Genomic DNA, 12,237 nt, shown 5'->3' on the forward strand with positions numbered 1-12,237 from the left:
ATACAGAGGTTCAGTATTCAAACAGATTGCAGACAGCCCACTAGTCACTTTGGGGGGTGACTGATTAAGAACCTTTATTATAGAAAATGAATGCATCCAATGTCCCCAAATAATTTGTGACAAGAAGACACACAGGAGACAGACAATAGTTGCTACATCACTGCCTTGTTCTTTCCAAAGGATAAAACACCATTTAAGAACAGGGTGAGGAGGTTGGAGAGAGGTGGTTAGAGAAAGCAGGTACTGTCCTTTAGACTAAAAAAAAAAAAAAGCGTAACACGTTGGCATTACAAGAACACCTACTGTGGGTCCAGAAATTAAGCTAAGCCTAAGACTTAGGTGGTGACACTATGCCACTTGTCACATCTCAGAAGCTACAGAGCATCATTCCATCAAGACACATCTTATGATGGGGTGAGTCTTTTTGGAACTAAATGTCTGTTTAATCAAAAATCACTGAACAGCTTTCCCCACTTCTGGTTAGCTACTGTGGGAGCACAAAAGTAAATCACCCCCTTTCATAGTTAGCATGTCTAGTTACAACCAGATAGAGGGGCATCACCTCGCAGAAATCTATCTGTTGTGACAAGTTGAGCTTCTGTTCCACGTTTGACAAGGTTGCCCACAGCTCCCCAATCCTGGCATGGCACATTGTGTGGCGGGCAGTAGCAGCTTCGGTCTACAATGCCAAGTGATGGCTGGAGGAAAGTGACAAGGGCACGGCTGAGGGGCAATCCTGGAACAAGTGCCTCCTGGCAAAGCTCAGCATCAAGGAGTTTTAAATTAGTAATCATTTTCAAGGACTAGAGAAACATTTAGGACAAATGTTGTGATGTGAGAAGGAATGGCTATGATCAGAGAACACGCCAGTGTGGTCATGACCGTCACTTGTATCCATCCAGGACTTGATAGGGTGGGGAGGACACCACCTGCAGACATGCAAGATTCCAAAGTCAATTATAAGAAAAAGCTGCTTTCTCCTGAGTAATGGCATTAAAACACTCCCAGGTGCTTCCCAGCCTCAATCACACGTGTCTGAGTGTTAAGGGGGAGCAGTACCCACACTCACCCACAACACAGTACCTTCATCTCTGCCAAGTTATAAGATGTATGTACACATCAGCCAGCAAAATATTTAATGTCACCACTTTGCTGCTGTGGCTATCACCCGTCACCCCAACTTGGACAAAGTGTTACAGCATCACCATGACATAACCACTGAAACACAAACCCAGCTTCTTCCAGTTTAAGAACATTTAACAACACTCCACGTTTCCAATGAGCTCTGATCGTGGGTTGGTCATTCTCCTTTCCATCTGATGCATTTAGTGCTTAGAAGCAATTGATTTTATCAGCCTGCCTTGCAGCTCAGGTGCCCCAACTTGGATCCTGCAACAGGAGCCCCAGCCATCTTCCTTGGGGTGGTTTCTTGAGGTAGGGGGAAAACTGGATACTGCTCCCTACCTAACCCCCCTCGTTGGGGTCCAGGAGACAGAAACAGCAGCTCAAGACCTCAATTGTTGAAGGGAATAATGTTCTGCTACACGAACTGCGGGATGGTGGGGAGGAAAACTGAAGCCTGAATGTCTGACACACCGTACATACCCTTGGAAGGATGTTTTTGTTGTTCAGCGCTGAATTTGACCCGTGTCAAGGATTGGGCAGGAGGAAAAAATAAATAAATCTACGCAGTAATCAGCCTCAATCCTGACCAAGCCACCTGTGAAGGCTGCTAAACCTTGCCTGTGCCAAGTTATCTTAGCTCTTACATTCAATAGTTCAGACTTCATCTTAACGCCCTTCAGATACAAAGTCACTCAGATACAAAGTCAAGTAGTACCTTCAAGTAGCCCTCTTTATCTTGTCCTAGGCAGGCCCGCTACATAGTTACCAGATTTACAGGGAGGTTAGTCACCAAATACAATGGAGTGGGTTGTTTCGCCCTTCAGATACAGTCACTCAGATACAAAGTCACGCAGTACCTTCAAGTAGCCCTCTTTATCTTGTCCTAGGCAGGCCCGCTACGTAGTTACCATATTTACAGGGAGGCTAGTCACCAAATACAATGGAGGGGGTTGTTTTAACTGCTAAGAAAGTTGAGTCAGAAATTTAGACTGTTATAACAGAGAACAGCTTAAAAATGTAATACTGTTTATTTAACTTCAAAAACATTTCAGCATTCTAAACATACAAAAAATAACAAAACGTTGCAAATTGTGTTTAGTACAGAAGGTTCTTGAACTTTCATGGATGCAGTGGCTCTTCACTTTGCTGACAATGAAGAGTTCTACAGTTTGTTTGAAAAACAAACAGTTTAAAACTACCGCACTTAACTAAAAAAGATCCAAACACTTCTCATGCCAGCTGACCCCCCTTTCCACAGCTAACAATGGCAGCAGAATGCTATGTCGCTATATACAAAAACAAGACAACCTGAAGCTAAACGGATGCCCACTGCAGTGTCCACAGGTCCAGCCTCACAGTGCATGCCCTGAGCTACGGCCCCTCCAAAAGGCATCTCCCCCACAACCTCAACGCCAAGCAAGGAACATCAAGAGCTTGTCTCGGTTGTTTTGTTCTTTTTACAAACTATAGATATGTACAGTTGATAACTCAGGATTTCTAGCCAATAACCATATAGTTAACACCACCTTACGGATAAAAAAAGAAAATGCCAGAAACATCTTTATATGCCTTGTCACACCAACAGCAAAGTGCACAGAGTGAGGAGAACACGAGAGCCTTTTCCTTTTTAAAATGTTTGGAAATATGTACAACTTTGATACAGTTTCAGGGTGCTCCAGACACCCATGGCCACTTCACGTGAACCACTGACAATTTCTCGAGCACTCTGAGAGACGACTATATGATCATGGTCCAATTGTGTAATTAATCCTAATGAGGGCAACAGACACGCCTCGGGTAAGAGCTGTGTCAATGACGGCGCTCCCCTACACTAAGGTATTCACAAGGAGACAGAGAAAGTTTTTTTATTCATCGTCCTCCTCCTCCTCCTCCTCCTCCTCTTCTTCATCCTCCTCTTCTTCGTCTTCCTCTTCCACCTTTTTCCGGGCCACTTTGGCGGGCCCCTTTGCTCCATCAAACTTTCCTTTAGACTTATAGTCCGCGACATCCTGGAAGGAACAGGGACACATTCCAAATGAGGAGACAAGCTCTCCTGCAGCTGTTTTAGCAAAGGGTACTAACACGCTGTCCCTGCCTTAGAAGAAGCGAGCAGGAGTTGAAAACAAGACAGGGATACCACGTGTTTGCAGCATTTGTTTGTTCCCAGATACAAAAAGGTACTTAGTGGGCGTTCAAGTGGCCTTTAATTCATGTGAAGAGCACAATCAAATCTTCTGCCCATGGTAGCCCATGTTTTTAAAGCCTGCCTGAAGTTGTCCCAAGGCAAACTAAAATCTGTCAGAAGCCTGAACACCAGTACTGGCAGCTGACCTTGCGTGGAGATGGGCCTCACGTGCTCTGCTCCGTTACTCAGCCCAGCAAAGCAGCCTTGTGCCCCACCCCCACCCCGACCCCCAGGGTAGCTGACTGCTCACAGTCCAGACTGCACCCCCTGGCCCACCTCACCTTCTCATACTTCTCCTTCAGCTTTGCCGCCTTATTGTTGTAAGGCTGCTTTTCGCTGTCACTTAAGTTATTCCACATCTCGCCCAGCTTCTTTGCCACATCTCCAATAGAGATTCCAGGGTTTGTGGATTTGATCTTAGGGCGGAATTCTGAACAGAACAGGAAGAATCCAGACCTTGGGCGAGAGAATTATACAAATTAGATGAGAACCCACAAAAACATGAGCTTAAGTCAAAATCCCATGTACAGTATGGGGAATATAATCAATAATGTCGTAAAGACTATGTAGGGTGTCAGATGAGTGCTGGACTTATCAGGGGGATCACTTCATAGATCGTGTAGATGCCTGACCACTGTGCTGTACACCTGAAGCTGATATAGAATAATTCTGAACGTCAACTATAATTAAGTATATGAATATAGTCACAGAATGTAAAGTAAGCATAGGGAATATAGTCAATGGTACTGTAACAGCTATATACAACATCAGTGGCGTAGACTTGGGGGGGTATCACTTTGTGAGGGGTGTAAATGTCTATTACATTGTTTTGTACACCTGAAACTAGTATTTAAAAAAATCCCACATTTCTGAGCCCACATATTTCCTACCACTACGATTCCTCCTTACAGTGAAGAAATGTGCGGTAACATATACAATGCTACAAAGTTGTAGGTTAGGTTCTAGACCGTTTAAGCTGCTTCAGAAATACATGGTGGCTTCTCAGGCTCTCAGTTACTGGGCAAGGGGTAGAGAATACGCGTAAGGATGCTGATACTCACAACTAGGCTGCCTGCTTCCCAGTAAAGGCCAACAGGCAACCACCAGGCAACTCACTTCAAACACGTGAGCCTTAACTATGACTTCCCTGCCACTGCATTTTAACGCTCCAATGTTTTGTAGAGGTATTCTGCCATTTTTTAGGTAAAGGGTTTTTTGGGTAAGATAATTTTTAAAAATCTTCCAAGCAGAAGAAAAGCTCTTCACCGTTATCGTGAATCCTTATAGTCACTTACGGTGGCCTTTTGGGGGCATTAGGGTCCTTCTTCTTCTTGCCTCCCTTAGCTGGTCCATAATCCTTCATTTCCCGATCATAGCGTACTTTATCAGCCTTTGCCATTTCATCAAATTTAGACTTCTCTTTCCCAGACATTGTCTGCAAAGAACAGGACCTGTTAAATTCCTCAACACAGTGAGCACATACCTGTTCAGTTGTCTTATAATTAAAGTGGCAGCTGCTATAACCACTTGCAAAAGGGGATGAAAGTCTTAAATCCTTGTAGAATTGTTAAAAAATAAGAGCACATACACAAAATTCTAAAGGCAAGCAAGATGTATTTAACTAAAGAGGGGGGGGAAAAAGTCACTGGGGCTACTCTAAAGGTAAATAACCCCTAAGTGTGAAATCCAAATAAGACTAGCTTAAAGGATACAAAAGAAAAATACCTTCCACCTCTCAGAGCACTTCTTGGAAAATTCTGCAAAATTGACAGGGACCTCTGGGTTTTTCTTCTTATGTTCCTCTCTGCACGTCTGCACAAAGAAGGCATAAGCAGACATCTTGCCCTTTGGTTTCTTGGGATCACCTTTAGCCATCTTGACTGTGACAGATAGAAGGAAGAGAAACAAAGAAAAACAAATGCAATGAATTGAACTACAAGATACACCAAAGGCAGGGCAAAATTTAAACTGAGGTTGCCATTAGGAAGCCCCCTCATCGCCCCCCTCCTCCCCAAATGTCTGATGCCACTGGCAGCCAAAGACAGACTGAGGAGGAAATCAGCTTCACTGTCGCTTGTCATTTAACTTTTGACCAGCATGAAGCGCGCTGGATTGCGACTTACTTCTCCAAGAGTGATCAAGTTCTCCAAATGGAAGCGACCCAAGTAGGTGGCTCAGCACGACATTCCCGTTCAGAACTACTACGTTTTGGAAACTACAACCACAAAGTGGGAAGGGCGCAGTGAGGACACGTTTGTAGGGGGTGCAGGCGTTTGATAGAAGCTTCAAACCAATGACTTAAAGCTAGCCGGTTATCTGTTTGACTCCTATGTTAGGGACAAAAATACTGTCACCGCTGCTAAACACAAGATCAAAGCAGGAGAACTGTAAATAGGGGACATTTGAAATTTCACTATTCTTGGTGCGTTTTGGCTTATAAAAATGGCTCTTACAAGAAGCGTGATCTAGCAAGTGAGCAGACATCCTTGTGCTATTAGTTCAAATCTGTATCTTCGTCATTATCTAAAGGGGAAAGGGGATATCAGAGGGGCTAGTCTTGCTCTTCTGTAAAGCGGAACGGAACGCATGTCCAGCCAGGAATACTTTCTCCAAAGTTTCCAAATAAAAATGCAGCTGTGGCGTGTCATCGTCCCTGTCCCACCCCCCAGCTTCCCGCCATCTTTTCCTTTTCCCACACCCAAGGTCATCATGTAAAACTAAAGCGCTCTCTTTTGCGGGAACCGACGAAGGGGCTGCATTAGGGCCCCGCAGTGGCTGAGCGGGTGGGGCGAGACAGCGCAGGGGAGCCAGCAGCCGGTAACCGGGCTCGGCCCCGTGCTGGGTCACCCGGACACCCATAATTCACCTTCCATTTTGTCAAAAGCTTCCTGATGAAAGAAAGTGCCCCTGAAATCCGCCGCTGCCTCCCTCAGGGGACTCGCGGGGCCGGGGGCGGCCGTGGCAGCTGCGCTCCGGGGGCGCAGAGGCGGGCCGGCCGCGGCCGCGGTGATGGTGGCGCCCGCTGTGCCTGAGCCCGGCTCGCTAAAATGGCTGATCCGCACGGCCAGCGCAGGCGGCGGCGGCGGCGGCGGCGAACAAAGCGGTCCGGGCCCCGCCGTTGCCGCCGCCGCCGCCCGCTGGCTGGCTCCCACCCCGCCCCGCCCGGGGCGCCCGGGGGCGAGGAGCTGCGGGGGCCGCGGGCCGGCCCCCCCACTGCCGGCGCGGGGCGCACTCCTCGGGATAACAAAGGCGCCCATGCAGCCATGACGCTTGGCCGCGCCGGGACCCGCGGTGCTGCCCCGGGCCCTCCACGCCACCAGCCCTGGGCCGCGGGCACCGGGACCAAGGCCAGAGCCCGTCCCGGAGCCCCGCCGCCCGCCCCGCCCGCCTAGCGTCCCCTCGGCAGGGCCCAGCACCGCGCCAGCCATGTTAGCGGCGGCGGCGGCCCCCGGCGGGCAGGCGACGAGCGGGGGGCGGCCGGCCCGCCCACCCCCTCCCTCCCCGGACCGCCGTGCGCTCCCGAGACGGCCATGTTAATGCAGAAGCAGCAGTGCAGCCCGCGGGCCCACACAGCGCCCGGCCAAGCCCGGCTGCGAAGTTTGCCTGCGCCGCAACCCCCGGCGGACACCGGCTGCCCGCCCCCCGCGGCGGCTGTCCCGGGCTGGGGAACACCCTGCCCCCTTCCCAAAGCCGCCGCCCGGCGCGGGGACACGCGCCACTCAAGCCCGCAGCCGCCCCTCGGCTGGAGCCGCCGCCGCAGCTTCCCTAACAGCTGGCCCCAGGGGGCCTGAGCCCCGCGGCACGGCCCCGGGGGGCGGCGGCCGAGGGCGGCTCCGCGGAAGGAGCCCAGCCCCGACAGCGCGGGGCTCGGGATACAGCACTGAAAAGTTGCAACACCTGAATTGCTTCTTCCTTCCCGGCCACCTAGGTAGAGAGAAGGCGGAGCGGGCGGGAAGGACGCGGGAAGGAGAGGCAGGAGACCGCGACGGCGGGGCGCGCTGGCGGCGCCGCGGGCTGGAAAGTTGTGCGGGCGCTGCGGCGGCGGCGGCAGCGACGGCGGCGGGCGCGGGCGGCGGAAACGTACCTGTATTGTTCGCTAGTCTGGGCAGCGCAGGGCACGACGCGCGGCTCAGCGCTCCCCAGCCTCGCGCTAGCTGCCTCCACGAGAGCCGCCTGATTGGCCAGCGGCCTCTGCCGTTTAAAACAGCCTCCTCGCCCGCCCATTGGCTGCGGGCCTCATGCATATTAAAGAGGCGCAGGCGCCCATTGGGCGCGGCCGCTGGGATCATTCATTCAAATAGAACAACCCGCCGGTGCTGGCTGCTTAGTCAAAACAGAGGAATAATAATGTTGTAGCTTTCCCACTCAACCTCCTGCGTCCCCTCTAAGAACTGAGCTGGGATCTCAAAGGACTTTGGAGAGGTGGCCCCACCATTGCCCGCAGCCTCGGCCTCTGGCGTGGGAAGGAGAGGTCGAACCCAGATGCGCTGCCCTCTGCTCCTGCCGGCCCCGGTCTCTGGACCCCAGGCAGCAACCCCAGCCCTCAGAAACCTCCCGGGGCCGAACGACAAGGGTGCACGGTACTACACCTTTGCCCAGTTCCGCCGCGGCAGGGTTCTTGCCGAAGCTCGCTCCAATGGAAGGCAGCTGCTCGGCTGGCCAAGACCCTGGGGTTTCAGCACGGGAATCCCGCTGCCCCGCCCAAAAGGGACCTGACTCCGCTTCTGAGGATCGTGCTCGACTAGGCTGTTTCCACTAATTATCAGAAAGTGTTTGCCTGCAACTGTAGAAACAGCGAGCTAGGAGGGCTAGAGGAGGAAAACAGAGCTTGGCAAAAGCAGAGAAATCGTGAAAAAAATGTAGTTCTGTGGTCAGGGAGTCTGCTCTTTACTGTCTCAGTTCAGCCTGCATTCCCCCTGCTCTCCTGACACACACCCTGGTGGAGAATAAAAGTTCTGGGAATGAATGAATGGGATTTGACTTGCACAGCTTTGCCACTGGCTAAGTGGTACAGCCTTGAGCAAATCATTTCTTTTGGGATTCAGGCAGTGGTTTTCAAAGTGGGGGGGGGGCAGGGCAGTGTCATCTCTAAGAGATGTTTGAAAATGCCCCATGAGTGGAAGCCGTTGCTGGAATTTAGTAAGAGGAGGGAACGGTCAGGGATATTAAAGGCCCTGCATTGTTCAGGACACTCAGGAGAAAGAAATGCCTCACTCCAAAGGCTAGCATCAGCCCTGTCGAAAAAATATCAGAGGACCCTTCCCTCTTTGAGCTTCCTAGAAAGAATGGAAGTAAAAAAGAAGGGTAAGGAAAAGGTGCACATTTTGAGTTGAAATTTGGAGACAATAATGGAAGAGACATCATGAGTTCTTCTATACGAAGTTCCCTTTCCAAAGCACTTTGAACTGCCGAGATAGCCAGCTATTTATAATCCCCATATTCAGAAATGAGACCAGAAGATAAGTTTTCCAAACGCTGTTTCCAGAAACTGGCTGAGTTTGAGGTGTGCAAGGGAGCTGACCTCACAAAGCACCTGCCTTTCTGTCCCCACCCAACTCTTGCCAACTCCTATGAGCCTTCTGGGCAAGCCTGAGCCCCTGCAGCTGGCACTGCTAGGCTGCCATCATTAGGGATCCAACTGAGACCAAAAGGTAAAGAGTGCTGCTTTGACAAGAGCCGACAGGTATCAAGTCACTTTGCTAGGTCCCCAATCTACAGACTCTTTGCAATGCAGCCACCTTAAGGCCACCTCTCTAATCCTCTGCCATGTTAGAGCTAGCTGAGTGGTTGCCTACCTTTTGCTAGCATACCTCCGCTCACAGGGAGCTTGCCACAACCATTCTGGGCTGTCTTTTCCATCTTGGACAATCTCTGATCCTTGGGATCACCATTGTACACACAATCTAATCCCTCGCCCTTCAGAGATTTCCTGGCAGGCCAGGTCTCTTCTCCAGGCAGACAGCTCCAGCTTCTTCTACAACCACGTTCTCCCCATCTGACCTGCCCAGGCTGATCCCTCCTCCCCAGTCTCTGCCCTTCCGAAAAGGGAGCAGGGTCTGCACATGTCATCTGAGCAGTACCTCCCCTCAGCAGAGATGCGAGTTGGGTTCTTAGGCAGGACGGGGGGGGGGACCCTTCTGGGCCCAGCCATTGCCCAGCATCCTGGCCACACTGGGAAGTTGCACTTAGCAGTTGGCAGGCACCAAGGTGGGGGAACCAGAGTGGTCAGCCTCAGAGCCCTCCAGGCCTAGTTGGTGGATTCTTGAATGGATGGTGAGGGTCACAGAAGCAGCACAAGTGTACAGACTCACACCCAGGCTCACACAGAGCATTCTCAGAGGCAGCCGCGTGAAGGCCAACCCAGAGAAATAAGAGTATCTCCCAGCCAGAAGACACCTCACAGTAAGTGGTGTCCAGACAACCACCCCAACACCCATTCTTCCTCACCCGCTGCCACAGCCCTGCCCATGGACCCCTATTTCTGTATACCTACTTCGAAGGACAAAAGGTTTGACCATTTTCAAAGGAAACACTTTTATCTCTGCTCCAGAAAAAGCTTCTCCTCCTATCAAGTGCTAGGCTTGAAGCTTAAACCTTTGGTTGCTATCATCAGAACTTCAGAGAACATGACTATGATGTCATTCTGTGAGCACATCAGAGATACAAAGATGGGTGCCATGGCTGCCTACTCCTGTCCTCCATAAACACACATATATCACCCCAAGTCTCCATGTCTTTTTCAGGCCCAGACTCCCCAATTTGTCCACCTGTTCCCTAGGAGCCTAGGTTGGGAGTCTCCTCACAGACTGTTTTGCTCCCCGGCGGTGCCCGTCCATGGCAGCACATCTGAACACAAGCTGTGGCCCAGCGGGTTCCAACCTCAGCAGAAACTTGTAATTCAATTCCATGTACCTGTACCAAATGCCTACCATGAGGTTGGTGCAAAAGTCATTGCTGTTTAAAAGGTTAAAAAAGAATTGCCAAAACAGCAGTGACTTTTGCACCAACCTAATAATAAATAACAAAAGGGAGATGGGGTGAAGTGGAGGTGGGCCTGGAAGGCAGGGGCAAGGCAGTGGCTTTGGGCTCTGTCACTGACTTCCTGGTGTGCCTTCTGCTATGTCAGCTCACCTCTCCCAGCTTCAGTGTCATCTGTCAAAGGTGATGAACCCCACCTTATCCGCCCCAGCCACCAGTCTGCTTATGAGGGAGGGTGTGAGTGAAGGTGGTCTGGGTGTCACTAGTAAAAGGCCACTTAGGGGAAGGCTAAAGACCAGTCTGGAAGGGAAAAAGTGACAGAAAGTCAGGGGTGCTCAGGCAAGTTCTAGACTCAGGGGCCCCAAGGCAGGCTGCCTCCTGTGTCCCCAGCAAAGCTTATGTGCCCAGTGGCTTTGGGGTAGCTCCAACTTGCACATCAATTACCTGATAGGCGCAGCACCAGGCCAAACCCATCAACAGGGGAACCTCAAACCAGAACCCTATAAGCCGCTTGGCTACCTAAAGAGCTTAGGAAAACATGGAAAGTAAATAGGAAATAGGACAAAGTGCGTCGAACGTTAATTAAAGGTTTTTGGTTCCTGACAGCTCAAGACCCTCCCCCACCAAAAATTAAGGGGAATCTTTGTCATTCAACAAAAATGAAGTCCTAGTCCCCTATACGCACCCCCACACACCCTCACCCCACCACTGCCCTAGGTCTTCCCTTGGTTGCCCAGGGCTTAAAGGTGACATCTGAGGCCCGGCCAGCCTCCTTTAAGAATCAATGGAAATGCAGCGGATTGTTGAGTCATTTAAAATATGTAAAGGCCCTTGCTGTGAAGATCACACTATAAAGCACACCCATTCGGTAGGGGTCTAGGAGCCTATGTAAATTGAGATCTTCTCAGACAGGGAGTCTAACTTGGGGCTCCTAGGCCTGTCCTAACCTGCTCACCCGCGTGACCTTTTCAAGGCCGGGAGCCTCCTCTCTCCCCTTTCCCTCTGCTCTCGGGTGGGAATTACATCCCAACCCGCCTTTTTCCTAAAGGGAGGAAAGTGTTTCAGAGGTGGGTAGGGTCTTAGGCGCTAATATAATAATATATTAGTGTCTGAGCCAGGACTGGCAGCCTGGTCTCTTGACCCTCAGTGTCACACTTGTCCTGTCCTTAATAGCTCAGCTCCACTGTGGGTGAGAAGGCCACTGGCTGGCAGGAGCAGTCAGCGCCCTTGAGATAAAGGGCTTCCAGGATCAGAAGAGCCACGCGTGAGAGAAGCCCGCTGAGAAACGGCCTCTGCTGGGCCTCTCTGGGCTGCATGGCCACAGGTCAGGTCAAGACACACGTCAGGTCAAGAGGGCCCCTGGGATGCAGTGGCCCAGAGCCCCGATGGTGCCTTGAGCCTCGGGGGCCCCATGGTCATGTGCCTGTTGGGGGGGGGTGGCCAGCGTCTCACCTTCCTTGCAGAGCGCTGAGGCTGGGCCCACGTCTGTCTCTCCAACCCAGGCACCCGGAGCTGGCCCGCTCCCAGCCTCCCTTTGTTCCTGGAGGCTTTGGCCCTGGGGGGGATGGCACCGCCCACCTGAGGTCACCTAAGAAAGGAGTACAGACCCAGACCTCTGCATCAGCAGTACAAGGCCGGGCCTAGGCTTTCGTATTGACCGAGAGCCGGGAAACGGGTGAGCAGCCAAAGGGCTTCCTACGAGTTACTCCCTCCCCGCGGCCCACCCCGCTGCCCATGGGAACACAGTCCTGGCCACACCAGCCCATCCAGGTCCAATGACAGGCCAGGCAGCTCAGGGCCTGGGGGGAAGAAGGAGATGAAATGAAGTTCCCTGTCCTCCCAGGTACCGGGTCCTTAGAACACTTTAGGAGCAGAAAGGAGTGGACGGGAGAGGACACTGCAGTGGGGTCACCTTCACTGCTCCCTCCCCATTCCAGGAACAGCCCTGC

At 51.7% G+C, this 12,237-nt stretch overlaps 1 protein-coding gene across 3 annotated transcripts; it reads right to left on the minus strand.

Annotated features, from left to right (window-relative positions):
• Window positions 1-1,937: 1,937 nt before the first annotated feature.
• HMGB3 (high mobility group box 3) lies at window positions 1,938-7,533 on the minus strand. Of its 3 annotated transcripts, XM_033111830.1 has the most exons (6): window positions 7,395-7,435; window positions 5,434-5,525; window positions 5,036-5,190; window positions 4,606-4,745; window positions 3,592-3,766; window positions 1,938-3,134 (listed from the first exon to the last, which is right to left on the minus strand). In XM_033111830.1, exons 3-6 carry the CDS (start codon window positions 5,183-5,185, stop codon window positions 2,991-2,993), a joined length of 609 nt encoding a protein of 202 aa, XP_032967721.1. In that variant the 5' UTR covers window positions 5,186-5,190; window positions 5,434-5,525; window positions 7,395-7,435; the 3' UTR covers window positions 1,938-2,990. The 3 variants fall into 3 exon arrangements, with proteins under 3 accessions (XP_032967721.1, XP_032967805.1, XP_032967629.1); XM_033111914.1 differs by lacking the exons at window positions 5,434-5,525; window positions 7,395-7,435 and adding an exon at window positions 7,208-7,373; XM_033111738.1 differs by lacking the exon at window positions 5,434-5,525 and having other exon boundaries at window positions 1,941-3,134; window positions 7,395-7,533.
• Window positions 7,534-12,237: the final 4,704 nt, after the last annotated feature.

The sequence above is a fragment of the Rhinolophus ferrumequinum genome, chromosome X (assembly GCF_004115265.2).
Source record: "Rhinolophus ferrumequinum isolate MPI-CBG mRhiFer1 chromosome X, mRhiFer1_v1.p, whole genome shotgun sequence".
NCBI classification, from domain to species: domain Eukaryota; kingdom Metazoa; phylum Chordata; class Mammalia; order Chiroptera; family Rhinolophidae; genus Rhinolophus; species Rhinolophus ferrumequinum.